General features: G+C 41.0%; 2 protein-coding genes across 2 annotated transcripts in view; one reads left to right on the top strand and one right to left on the bottom strand.

The window, feature by feature from the left end:
* Window positions 1-6381: 6381 nt before the first annotated feature.
* Window positions 6382-7355, top strand: npb (neuropeptide B; the record flags this gene model as incomplete). Its single annotated transcript, XM_080524820.1, has 2 exons — window positions 6382-6648; window positions 7227-7355. The coding sequence occupies 2 exons, from the start codon at window positions 6382-6384 to the stop codon at window positions 7353-7355; spliced, it is 396 nt and encodes a 131-aa protein (XP_080380946.1).
* Window positions 7356-9900: 2545 nt separating this feature from the next.
* Window positions 9901-14652, bottom strand: part of gnav1 (guanine nucleotide binding protein (G protein) alpha v1) — a gene marked incomplete at both ends in the record, with an annotated part of 123792 nt that continues 119040 nt past the window's right edge. Inside the window, 2 exons of the mRNA XM_080524042.1 lie at window positions 9901-10091; window positions 12073-12160. Coding sequence (XP_080380168.1) covers window positions 9901-10091; window positions 12073-12160 — 279 coding nt within the window. The remainder of the gene's footprint in view (window positions 10092-12072; window positions 12161-14652) is intronic.

The raw sequence follows: 14652 nt of genomic DNA, 5'->3' as shown, positions 1-14652 counted from the left end.
GATATAGGACAACAGTGCAACAACTTCGCGGCTGAACTTTAGTTACATTTACAGCGTCATATGGCATCAAAGGGAAACATGGAAAAATGCATGACTTACACACATGACTGTCCACTGCATTAATTAACTACATGCTCCTTGATGAGTCTCCCGCTCACTGCCCTCCATCAAAAATGGCACATCCATAATATTACATAATAACAACTGCTCAGATTAGATTGCCGGTTGTTTTGGTATAATAAGTGCCGCTATACAACTATAGCGTCATATACCACCAAGGGGGGGAAATTCGCGCCTGTCATGCACATATCAGCCTGACGTTAGACTTTACATTAAATATGTCTACCATCATCCGCTGTCAAACACCACAGGGAATAATTTATTTCTAAATAATAATAATAATATGATTGTACATCTCTGAAATCGCGCACCGATGTATTGTATATGGATTCTATGGGGAAGGCTGTGCTTGACACTTCCATTGGACTGACGCCGGCGCTTGTGACAAACGTGCAGATATGAGTGCTCCGGTGTCCTGCTTTGGGAGTCTAATGGAAGTGATCAGGTACCAGTCCTCTACTGCTAAACCCGAGCGCGCTGGACTGTGGAACTTTCTATGTTAAGCATAGGCACAGCACCTCGGCATAACAGCGATTTTTTGTTATGCTTGTTGTAAAGAAAAGGTCTATAATGCATTGAAATGACATTAGCAGGTGTCATACGCCATCAGACATGGAAATATGTCATATGCGTGACTGTCGTCCACAAATCAGCCTATAACGTTAGACACAGCACCTCGACATAAAAGCGATTTTTTTTTTTATGCTTGTTATAAAGAAAAGGTCTATAATGCATTGAAATGACATTAAACTAAGATAATAAGATGGTTATCATAATTTTTCTAATCTTTATTAATAAGTAATTACAGAAAAAGTAAATGACATGTTCCGTATTAACTAGAGCGAAATCAGAGCGAAATAATTTCTCTAGATGCTTTCTGGGGCGAAGGGTTATGGCTCCGAATGAAACGTCCCCCACGAATTTCTCCAAACGGAGCCATCTATAGCCCTCCCCCTCCCCCTAGCCCTCGATGAAAAATGAATTGGGACACCACTACCCCTAAACGTGAACGCGCAAAACGGAGCCGAAGGGGTGAAGACGGAGCCGGACTCTGAGATAATGGAGGGGGAAAAACATGAGTGTGAGAGGACGGAGGATGATGAGGAAAGTCCCATCGTGGATTTTATCTGGAATTTCACTGCCAATCTCTCCTCCATCACCCCGAAAAAGAGAACAGAGGAACGTAAACCAGTAACTTATGTTATCGGATGAAACAACTTGCGATTTGAAAGTACCAGTAGGCTACCAGATACGATGTTGTATGCACATATTTTGCTACCAGGGTTGCCAGACGAAATTTACAATTTCCAGCCCAACCAGTCTAAAAGCTGCCAAATCCACCTGTCCAGTGTGACCAAAAGTAGCCCAATGTGGCAACACTGCTTGCTACGTTCTACACAGGTTCTTCCATCAGCGCTCGCCTGCCGCTTCGATTGCAGACTCAAGTTAACAAGCGTGCTGAAAGATGCCACGAAACTTGTGTCCGGTAGCTTTATTTCAAGGAATTTCAAAAATAAAAGTCCCGCAAAACAATTTGTTATTTCTCGGCGTGAGAAATGTTAACTGGTTGCTCACACTGCTGGTGTGAGAGTGTGAACTGGTTGATATGCGTGTGTCTCACGGCCAAAGCGTGAGACTTGGCAGCTCTGTGCCAAACCCTTGAAACAATGCAAAAAGCATGCAAAAAGAGAACCCATGAACACTTATCCTCCTCCTACAAATAGATACAAATATGGAATGTAATAAGACATACAATTACACATGTACAGAGCATACATTGTAAATAAATGTAACTAAACTTGTAAATAAAGAAACTATACATTTACACTTTAATTGTCCTATAATATAAATGACAGTTGTTGGGGGCTGTAGTGAATGACAACATTGTGGGCACTGCTAGGGTTAGGGTTAGGGCTGGAATGAAGCCTGTGTAGCTTTCACACTATTTCACTACACACTACTGTACTGCCCTGTTGATGTAATATGTACTTAAATGATTACAGATAATGTTTGTGACTTACATTTTTACCAAACGAAGAAAATAACCTTGTAGAAGGAAGGAAATTGTGGAACTTGTCCGAAGATGTACGTCTGCTTTTTGAAGTTGTGACGTGACGTCTTTTCTCCAGCTGCTGCGCCACAAAAACATCTAGTGGCCGAAAATATATGACACCAGCTTGAAACTGCCATAGACAATGCATTGGGTAATGGAAGTGAACGGTGGATTTATCACCGGCCTAAAACTACCATAGTCAATGAATGGGGCAATGCAGGTGAACGGTAGATTTATCTAAGCAACCATCGACTCCCGCCACATGTCGAGGTGTCCTTGGGCAAGAAGATATTGAACCCCAAATTACATGGTAGCTTACCGCCATTGCCCAGTGAGCAATTTTACGTTGATTAGATGTCTAAACAACGTCTAAATGGCCCGTAGACGTCTAGGCCAAATCGAGGCTAAATATAGGCCAAATTGGAAATGTAAAAAACGTCTATGTTTAGACGTTGAAATGCCGTTGAAACATAGACGTTGTTTCCCTTTCTATGTTTCAACGGCATTTCAACGTCTAAACATAGACGTTGTTTCAATTTCCAATTTAGCCTAAATTTAGCTTAATTATAACCTAGACATTGAAACACCGTTAAACGTCTAGGCTAAAACAAAGCCTAATGGAGGTGAAATTGAAACGACTGTTTCTATAGGCATTTCAACGGGAGACTATATATAGCTGTTGAAATGCAGTTTAAACAGACGTTTCAATTTCCAATTTCACATCAATTTAGCTTTGTTATAGCCTAGACGTTTAAACACTTAGTATAAGTAGACAAATACAATTTTCATGAGTAATAAGTAAATTATGACAAGGAAATATGAATAGGAACATGTATTTATTTAGGGTTAGGGAATTATTAGTAAATATAAATAAAGATATAAGAATAGGAACATGTATTTATTTAGGGAAATAGTAAATACGAGGACACACATGACAGGAGATTGACTTTGTGTTCAGGTTTCTTTAGTGGGTCAGACAGGGTACAGTTCAGGCATGGGTAGGATGATTGCAAACACTACAATGGATGTATGTCAGTGGAGGCTCCTCCATAGAGGTGGAGGAGGTCTGGCCTCCCCAATAATTTGAGAGAAGAGAGAGAGATTTAAAAAAGCAATAATTATATTTTTTATCAGACACACAACATACAATTCAGAACAATACCTCATCCATTTCTAATATTTATCCTGCAGAACAGCACTCATACACGCGTGTGGCGGGAAAAGGTACTACACGGAGGCCAGGCCTCCTGTCGGAAAGTGGTTTCTCATAGAAGTCAATGTAATGCAAAATTTTTCATGGCAATATGTGATTGGCCAAATCACTGAAAATGGGTGGGCACAGGAGGCCTGGCCTCCGTGTAGTACCTTTTTCCGCCACACGCGTGTATGAGTGCTGTTCTGCAGGATAAATATTAGAAATGGATGAAGTATTGTTCTGAATTGTATGTTGTGTGTCTGATTGACATAGTGTTTGAGTGCTTTTGACATGTCATTGATTGTATGTAGTATGTTGTGGTGAATGTTGTGAGCCTGAGCAGAAGGGACAATAGCTGCCGATTCATGCCAATTGTTTTGTTTATTTGAAGACCCATTGTGCAGGCAATAAAAGCTGCTTCATCCACCATCCTGAGAGTGTCCCAATCCCTTCAGTACCGCCAAACACAAATTAATAATTTTTAACAAAGACAGATAAGAAGAACAGGGAACATTCCATCGCGAGTGAAGCGAGCAAGCGGGAAAAAAATTGGCCTCCTCAATTCTGGAAGTCACCAGCCTCCACTGGTGTATGTGTGGTTCTGCAATAAACAGAAATAGGTATTACAGTACACATGTTGTTACTAATCTGAATTATAACACCAATTTAAGACAGTACTCGAATAACAATCTCTGCGGCGTGAACTGCGCCAAACGAGCTTCATTGAAGAGCACGCAATAGCGGCGCCCATAGAAAGCACATGGCCAGACTAATTGCTAGTGCTAATATAGAGTGCAGAAAACGGCAGTTTTCTAAATACTAAATACTGGGTGAAACATTGTACTTACAGTAGTTCAGTGACGCACATTGACACTGTAATGCTGCACAACGATGCTAACTGATTGGAGTTGTAACACGAGAAACTTGATGGAAGCTTGCAACTTATTCTCCGATCTGAATCAATGCGGTCCAGAATGCACTGCGCACTTAAGGTGGCAGGTGATATTACGCACAGCTTAGCTCTTAAGGTGGAAATGATAACCAAATATAATAATCATGAATCATGAATATTTTCTACTTATCTTAAATGCATTAAAACCGTTATTAAATCCCTCTAAACTGTCAGAATACGTCCCAGACGAGTTGATACATCCAATTGTATCGAACCTTTCGAGTTTTGATACTTTTTTGCCAGCGCCAGCCCAGCACACATATTGTTTGCACCAGAGAGAAGTTTTGTGGGGTCAGCTGTCAAACGTGCGTGTGTGGATGTATCAACTCGTCTGGGACGTATTCTGACAGTTTAGAGGGGTTTAATAACGGTTTTAATGCATTTAAGATAAGTAGAAAATATGTTTAGACACAGACCGCATTTATCTGGGTTAAAGGACAGCGATGTATAGACGCAATTTAAACCACCTCTTCTGCATGAATAACTATGCTAGAGTCTGACTACATGGAATCTCAGACTAAATGACGGTCTGGTACATATTTTGACAATCTACAGGCGTTTACGGTATTAATTCAAACTCAAGGTGCTGCTAGACTAAAACAGGTTTAGACACAGACCGCATTTATCTGGGTTAAAGGACAGCGACGTATAGACGCAATTTAAACCACCACTTCTGCTAGGATAATGCTAGACTATATGAATCTCATACTACATGACGTCTGGGACGTATTCTGACCGTTTAGAGGGGTTTAATAACGGTTTTCATGCATTTAAGATAAGTAGAAAATATAGCCGTAATATAGCTGGTTTATATGATGGCCAAGCGTAGACGCGAGGTTGAAAAGACGTCTATTGCTCAGAGGGTGGTGTGTGAATGTGTGGCCATTGAGAGGCCATTGTAGTCTAAACCCCTTTGGAATAAGGCGCTAAATGCATGCCATTTACATCCTTAGATCACTGAGAGAAAACATGTGAAGTAGTGAGAGAAGAAATAGTAGGGACATTTGAAGTTATAGGTCAGAATAATAGTTAAATACCTACTGTATGTCTAAGTAAGTGAATCATGTAGTGGAACTACTCCCATCACTGTGAGCCATCATAGGAAAATAATTAGCTCCATCCGTTTTTGAGTATACACAATTCCAGTCAGAACGGCTCCTGAATTGAAGGAATTGGGCCTGGTGTCAGAGTTCATAGCATTCAAAAGCAGCCTTAAAAGTCGATACGAAATCGTCATCTAACCACGTAGGCGTTAGATGATGAGGCTCTTTGTTTTCAACAACTGAACTAGTCGATACATCAGAGCGCCTTGTAATTAGTTCATCGACCTCTCAATTTAAATTGTTCTGCAGGCCTCCGTCTACTGTAGGCATATACGACATGCTGTAGCCTGTAATGTGAAACACTTACTGTTTAGTTCATAACTGCCCCGATGTTATCTTCCGTATTATTATCATTCGTTCATTCTAGCACGATTTATGTGTTGCTTATTTTCACATTTCAGAGTTGCATGTAGCCTACATGTCAAGTTATTTCGTTTTTGAAACAAATCTTTTCAATAGACCTGCTTGTATCCGTCAGACAAACGAGATGACTTAAAGGGCTCTACTCCTTGCAATGGTCCTCTCTTTGCCTGTAAAATCTCCAGCTTTTTCTCATTTCAGGCAATGTGCTACATGAGGCTTGTCCCAGTCAATTAATGTTCTTTAACTTCGCTTTTTTCCACAAGCATCAGATGAGCATCAGTCTGACAACCCTTCGTCTCTTCCCCCCGCCACCCCATTAACACACGAGACACAGAAAACGGATCAATCCGGATTGGAATTTTCCTCTGCGTGTCGGTGATTCATCCTCCCATCTGATTGACGGACGTGGGTCACGATGGCGCGGCGCCGGCGCAGCGCGCCTATAAACCGTGGAAACACTCGGAAACACCCAACACAACAGAAGTCACCAAGACGTTGATCCATTCACAAGAAGAGAGGGGAAGAAATCACAACAACCAACAACAAAAACAACCTTTGCCACTGCTGCATAAAAGCGCCAAACAGAAGTTCCGCGATGGAGAGGTCCGTCAGATACGCCGTGGTGTGCGTCGGCATCTCCATGCTCATCTCGTGCCATCCCATCGAAGCATGGTACAAGCAGTCGACCGGTCCGAGCTACTACTCCGTGGGGAGAGCCTCGGGGCTGTTGTCCGGTATTCGGAGGTCACCATACATCCGGAGGTCCGAGTCCGAGGAAGCGGTGATCGACAGCGGGGAGACGGCCGGTAACAACGTGGTGCCCGATGGTGGTAGCCGACAGACTCCTGTCCTCAAAAACATGGTAAGTGGAACATGAAATCGAAAATTAAGATCTTAGAGTGTGTATAGTGACCAACAGAACACTTGTTACTGCAAGTAAAGTAGGCTCATTTAACTTAACCATTTTTGACAATAACAGTATTCAAATCTAATAATCAAAAGCGCTGTAGTCCGTATGCATGTAAAGCATTTAAACAGCGGTCTTAAAGTAAGAACATAAGAGGAGATCAAAGAGGAAGCCGGCGCCTGATATTCGTACGTAAAATGCGCTGTCCTTTCAGCACCACAGCGAGACGCCCGCCACGCACTGCGCACAAAACAACCTCACATTATTTTCACAAAGTATATACAAGAGTCAGGTAGACTATAGAGTAGGATACAATGAACACAAACGTATAACTCAAGTGAAATAATATTAATACAGTAGAGATTAACTAAACACATCCACCACAAACCGGCAAGCAACCTGTTTGGGGGCATTTCAGAGATTCACGGTGACAATGTCGTATTAGCCTAGATATCCGGTAAATGTTTGTAGTATTATGATTATTGCAGGTCTACACATTATGTAACGAATGGTCTGTTTGTTTTTACACGCAGGCTATCTGCGTGAAAGACATCTCCCCGGACCTGAAGAGCTGCGAGCTGCTCCGGGACGGCGCGGGGACGTTCCGGTGCCAGGCGGACGTCTTCCTGACGCTCGACTCTCTGGCCTGCCTGACGGCGTGAGCCCAGGTGCACCGACTCCCACCTACAGGAAAAGTTACGGTTCGAGGCATGCAAGCGGCGATGGACCCTCGATGACGTTGAATGTTTTCCCATTTTTAAAACAATGTGAAGATGTTTGTTAGCTGCGTAAAACTAAAAAGAGAAATCAACAAAACTAAAAAAATCCAAAGTGCGGTGTGTGAGAGTTGTTCCATGTTCAGTTTGACCACTTCCACCCGACACCTTCCTTGTACCCGCGTTGCAAAACAGGCTATTAAATGTGCATCAATTGTTGAATGCTGAACAGAACTTCTCAAAGTACTTTTATTTATTTTATCTATTAAAAATGAACAAATAATGCCACGTGTATATTCGTGTTTGTGCTAAATGTTGATCAAGCGCAATATGGATGATACTATTACCTATAGGCTACCTGGTTTTTAAATGTGGCGGAGGACACTTCTCGTGTGAGTCCTCCCCCCGATATGATTTAGCAAATTAAAGCTCATTTCCTGCATTGCTACACTATTTAACAAGATATATTGCAAAAACAACTTCATAAAATTGGTCAGTCATTTTTATCAGACATGAAAGGCAAGAGTTTATACGATAACATTGATAAAAGATAGCCCTAAGCAGAGGTAAGTCAAGTGTCAGTAAGGCGTAATTTGAACATAATTCAGTAAAGTGTTTCTGCTAATATGTGATGCTGGTCTATATCCTATAATTTGGCTTTTAAATGCAATCTCTTGGATACAAAGTGGTGCAGGACGACAACGGTAAAAAAAATAAAAAAAATAAATAAATAAATGTTGTTTTCAAAAAGTGAGTGGACATGTTAATGAAACCTGCCGGCTTTAATTGTTCTGACAGACTGGAGACCTCATCCCTTGCTGACACCAGCCTACAGTGACAGCATAATAATACTATTGTCTCACAAGACATATCACACAAGGACTATAATACTATAGTAATATTGTACTATAATAGTGGCCTTTACATGTACCTCAACAGCTAAACGAAATGTAATTTTGTACATAAAATGTATCAAAAAACTAGTACATAAAACCGTGTTCAAATAAAACATGAATTAAAACAAAATGATGTTACATTTCTTAAAATGGGAAAAGGCACGTAGGAAGTTTTTCTCTTGGCTACGCCACAACATCTTAACTTCAAACAATCTCACATAAAACATTCAGGTCAGAGGCCTAACCTACTGAAAACCTTACATAGAATAGAACAGAGCCTCAAAGACAAATAGCTGAAAGTGGTTAGAATTGACAGGATTGGGAAGTTTCTCCAAATGAGTATTTAAGTCCACTTCTTTAAGTCCAGACAGATGCTGTTTCTCCTTAATAAAAAAGGTTCATAATATGTTTATTTCTGCGCCAAGATTATTAGAAAGCAGGCAGGGCAGTTGTGTGTGTGTGTGTGTGTGTGTGTGTGTGTGTGTGTGTGTGTGCGCACACAGAAGAGAGACACGGTGGAGAAGGTAAGGATCACAGAGTGTGGGAACAGACAAATGGTGATGGAGGAGAGGTTGGTTAGGTGATTCTATTTACAGCTGGTAAACACAGCGGGGTGTTTTCTCTGCCATCGTAGTCCCATTAAGAGTGTGTGACGCACTGGGAAAGCTGCTTGGCAAGGCTGGGCAGTGATGGATAGGGGGAAAATACACTGCTGCTGTATGCATGGGTGAGCCCTGCACCGCCAACCCAACAGATACACGGTAAATGACCATCAATCCCTACACACACACACACACCCCCCCCCCCCACACACACACACACACCCCCACACCCCCACACACACACCCACACCCACACACACACACACACACACACACACACACACACACACACACACACACACGGCATTTCTCTTGAATGTTTGTTATCTTCTTAATGTGGTACACTTGTTCTCATTCAAACCATAAACCCCCCCCCACCACACACTTTCATACTCTCATACACACTCATTTGATAACACTCCCTCACGCCCCAATTCTGAAACACACTCACACAAGGTCAGGGTCAGCTGTCCTTGCGTGGAAGAGAACCCTGAACTAACCGACCGTTACAGTTACCGTCAGTATCCCGGCAACTCAGGCTAAAAAGGCAGCAAGATGTGTGAATAACAACTAAGACTTGGTAAATCAGAGGTGAGTGACTCCTGTAAAAGCTTGTCTTCATACAGCACAGCACTAAATCACACATGAACCAAGTCACCCTAACCACCAAGACCAAGATCAGTGTGTTGAAACTGTGCTGGAACAAAAGGTTGCACTAATTGTAGCTTTTCCAGGACTGGAGTGACCCAACTGCTAACATGACGATTTAAATGTTGGTTTATTCATATTCTGATTGCATAACGGTATACACAAATAAATGTGCATCACAAAATCAATTATTGTAAGAATAAAAAAAATAAAAAAATAAAAAAAACAGGCTCCTTCAAAGTCATGGGTTAGGGTCAACGTCAGGTTTTGGGATCCAAACGGAGCCAGTGGAGTGGTCCCAGCGGTCTCTAGTTCCTGACCCGAACCCTGTTCCCCTATCAGTGTTCAAAGAAGAGAGACCGCCTCCAGGTTCTCTTTGATGATGGTGTCCATGACGACCTGGAAGACTACCTGCACGTTGGAGGTGTCCGTGGCTGTAGTGAAGTGATGGTAGATCAGTTTGTTTTGTGTCGTGTTCAGGGCCACGAATATGGTAGCGATGAACCGCGCTGCCGCATCCACATCACAGTCTGCCCCTGAGAGAGAGAGAGAGAGAGAGAGAGAGAGAGAAAGAAAGGGGGATGGAGAGAAAGGGTAAGAGGGAAAAAGAGAAACGATTTAGTAAGATTTGGTGAGGATGGGGGGAGAACCACCAACTACTGCAAACTGAATTAATATCAAAGCTCGACTCCTATAGTTCCCTCTCCACATGCACTCCATGTCCTCCAAGCAGAGATGGTTGATTAAAGGGGCAATCTGGGATTGGTACATCACATTTGTGGACTTATATAATACAGAATTATTGATATACAGTGCTGTCCACAATTATTTAAAAGTTATTTCTTCTGAGTGGGGCAGTCCCACTCATATTTGTATTTTTTATTGCGATAGAGACAGTAGAGATTTGACAGGAAGGATGGGTGAGAGAGAGAGAGAGAAGAGATGATATGTAGGATATGTCTGCGTCCGGAATCGAACCGGGAACCCTGTGGATACATCAAATCAAATCAAGTTTTATTTGTATAGCGCATTTCTCACAAGATGATTCAATGCGCTTCACATAATGACAGAACACGCAAGCAGGCAAGGGTCAAAAACCTGTACACTGTGCATCCAGGAAAACTCCCTTGGCACATGGTCGACGCTTAGTGCGTTACACCACTAAGCACCCCGCCCTCCACAATTATTGGCACTTCTGGTAAAGATGAGTAAAAAATGTTATTGTTATATTATTATTATTTTGGTGAATTAGCTTAATGTCACACTGAAAACAATTAGAAACATCCAACATTTAATTGAACGAAATGTATTGTGAGGAAAAAGAAATCTGTCATCAAGAAATAATCATTTCTAACAAAACCATGTGTGCCACAATTATCGGTGTGTCGTTGTGGCACACATGGTTTTGTTACTAAGAATTATTTTTTGATTACTTGTTTTTTTTCTTCTCAGAATAAAGGCCAATAATTGTGAGGGCTCTGTATATTAATTGATTCTATGACAATACAATGTACAAATGCTTCTTAGTTCAACTGTTTCACCCCGTCAGAAACAAATATGAACCTGTTTTATTCTCCTGGATGGTGAGTCTGGATCACTTTGTTATTGTTGAATCCCCTATTCCCCCTTTAAATTATTTTTTATTTGTTCAATTCATTTTCTAGTAAGATAGCCGTACACCATCATAAATTATTTAGAAGAAAAACAAAAATCTGTATGAAAAGGAACACGTGAACAGAAAACACAATATATAAAACAAAAAGGAATAGAGGAAGTGAATTATAGTTGTTTTTCTTTAGGGGTAGATCACACAGCTGCAATGTTTGCAGGAAAAGTGCTATACAAATGAAAGTCATTATTATTACTATGATCATATTTTAAAATGAGTAAATCTAATTAAAATACTATCAGCCTTTCTTTTATTTTCTTCGTCCCCAACCCTCCCCTAAAATGGAGGACATGAAAAGAAAACAACAAGCACACTTATTGTACAGCTATTCACAAGGCTTGTGACAATCCACCTATCATGAGGGTCAGGTCTGTCTCTGACTGAGGCTCTCTGAAGTCATTCATATTGAAACAGGATGAGAAAGGTACAAACTGTGTTGCCATATTTAGAAGGTGAGGAAACTCTTGACGTATCAAACATTAAAGAGAAATGCCCTGTGTGTGTGTGTGTGTGTGTGTGTGTGTGTGTGTGTGTGTGTGTGTGTGTGTGTGTGTGTGTGCGTGCGCGTGCATTCATGCATGTTGGAGGGATTTTCCATCAAAAGCAGGACAGAGAAGTGAGATTGGCTTTTGCCGCCAGATTAATTAATCAATGACTTTATAGTGCGTCAGAGAGGATTGATCTTCAATCCAATCATGTTAAATTATTGAGTGTGTTCTGTTATAAAACCACATTTCACACAATATTTTCTCACCCTTTTTTGTTTTTTGAGTTACAGATAGTGAATATCATACAAAATGTGATTACATACTACCCAGTGTTTTATTTGTTTTACTATTGTGGCTTACCTTTGAACTGTGGCACATAAAGTCTTAGATGTCGACCAGAGTGTAATATCTTCTCTTGAAAAAGATCGATCTTGTTCATGAATAAGATCTGCAACAACAAAAAAGAATGTCATTACAAATGAGAAAACTACTTCTGGACAGTACCACTGAATCAATGCAGGCATGTCTAAACCAACCCAGTCTCCAAATGATTATGTATTCTATACTTGCAGGTAAATAAGGAAGGCAACTGGAACGTTGCTGTTGTTTGAATCACGAATGTTCTAATGCTTTCCCCTGACAACGCACCCTAACCTTAACCACTTGAAGCTAATGCCTAATACTGCCTAACCACCATGCAAGGCTTTCAGAGATACAATTCAAATGCTGGGCAAATAGCCGAGCTGATTCCAAACTGCCGCTGTGGTACTGATCTACGGTAAGGGTATTAGGAACTGTTGTCCTAATAATGATTCTGTCATTAGATACATTGGGAATCAATATTACTGTTTGAGAGAACAACTGGTGAAATTGGATCAATTAACTTGCACAGGTCACAGTGCAATCAATCTCTTTCTTTCGCTCTTTGTCGCGTGCGTGCACGCACACAGACACAGACACACACAATTTGGTCAAAGACAATGAATCTGTATATAATGACTGACTGTATATAATGACTATATAATGACTGTATATAATGAGGTACTGAACTAATCTCAGTGAGGAGGATAAACCTGTGTGTAATGAACACAGCCCAGCGCTGATGAGGAGGTGGAGGTCTGTAGGGAGGTCCAGAAGACATACTCCAATGTTCTACATTTGCAATTATAATTAATTACTGCTTCAGTTGTAGTTCCATTATACACAACAGACCTGGAGCGAGCCAGGACAGTAGGAGGAGTTAAGTGTCATAAGAGCACTTCACTTTAATAAGTGCCGCTATACAGCAGAATGATGTCAAAATGCAGCACTATCATGCACAGATCAGCCTTAAAACCTGTAACGTTAGATATATAACGTTAGACAGGGAGCGATGTATTTCTACGGAAAGGCTGTGCTTGACGCTTCCATTGGACTGAAGCCGGGGCGCTCATACAATCTCTGCGTTTGTTGCAGAGGAACAGGGTGACTGGCATGAGTGCTCCGGTGTCTTGCTGGTAGTCTTTATTTATACAGCATGGATGTTACATGCCTGTTACTTGCAGCTTTCATAATTGTATTTAGCCTATATAGCACAAGTCATGCATTGAATGTAACCTCAAGTGCAGCTGAACAGTATTAAGTAAACCACAATACATGTGTGGATGTCCGCGTCATCGTTATCGAAAAACGCACCCAATCGCCGACCACACAACTCCTAAAACGATACGGCAAACCTAAATGTTGAAATAGCAGTAATACCACGTTCATTGATAAAAGGACATAAGGGATGGAAAGGGGGGTGGCAGTTTTAGAAGGGGGATGATGAAGCGCGCTTGTAAATAACCCAATGAAAAGTTATTATTTTATGTTAATTAACCTGCCGTACATTTGTAAATTTCTAGCTTACTTATTGCAGGACTGGTTTGCTATGTGATTCATATGTTGTTTGAATAGGATATCAGTGACTTTTATTTCGAAGAGCTTTAGGCGAAATGTGTATGTGTTTTGTTTTGATTCGACTTCCGTAATGATGAAGCTCGCGACATGTTTATTATTATTAAGTTTAATGGACCCGTATGAGGCCATAAGTTCTTACGGTGCAATTTATTAGTTTGTTTAATATATTATATGTGGACTTTTACGGTTGAATGATTGAAAGAAGAAGGAAATAAACAAGTAAATTACAGCAGTAAGTTTCAAGCCATTTCATATACGGGGATCCGTTACAGCGCTGGACTGTGGAACGGTCTAGCATAGGCACAGCACATCGTCATAATAGCGATTCTTTTGTCATGCTTGTTGTAAAGAAAAGTTCTATGATGCATTGAAATTACATTAAACTAAGATAATAAGATGGTTATAATACATTTTCAAATCTTTATTAATAAGTAATTACAGAAAAAGTAAATTATATTTTCCGAGATCTGTTGTGGTATTTAAAAATGGCGGTTAGCGGTGAACTCTATGAACATGGGATGACGATGTTGTGACAATTTCCATTGACCAATCAACGGTCTGCAGCGTCACACGTCACACACAGCCTGGCACGGATAGTACCTTTCGCTCCTAGTCAGGAAGGGTAGCTAAAAGCAGTACGGGTACTTCGGCTCGGTACGGCTCGGTTGGCAGTGGAGAAAGCAAAACAAACCGGGCTCACACGGTACGGTAGTGAAAAAGCGCCATTAATGAGGTACTGATTAGGTGATCACTTGAACTGAATCTTATTTAACAAGGAAAAGTAAAACAACCACTGCTGTGGTCATCACTATCCCCTTGCAATAGGACCAGCTGGCAAAAATGGCAAAAACAGTACCTCAAAAGTAATTGGAATCAAAAATAACTATTGACCATGCCAAAAGGGTTGAAAAGAAAAGTTTTGAGTGAGGAAAAGAAGGGTTCAATGGCTATACTGGCAGAGGGACACAGTGAGCGTCAGGTTGCTTCCATCCTTAACATTTG

This window comes from Nansenia antarctica (genome assembly GCF_963989245.1).
Source record: "Nansenia antarctica genome assembly, chromosome: 2".
In the NCBI taxonomy this organism is placed as follows: Eukaryota; Metazoa; Chordata; class Actinopteri; order Argentiniformes; family Microstomatidae; genus Nansenia; species Nansenia antarctica.
Note: the sequence above shows the minus strand (reverse complement) of the source record. Positions and strands in the feature narration are given on the sequence as shown.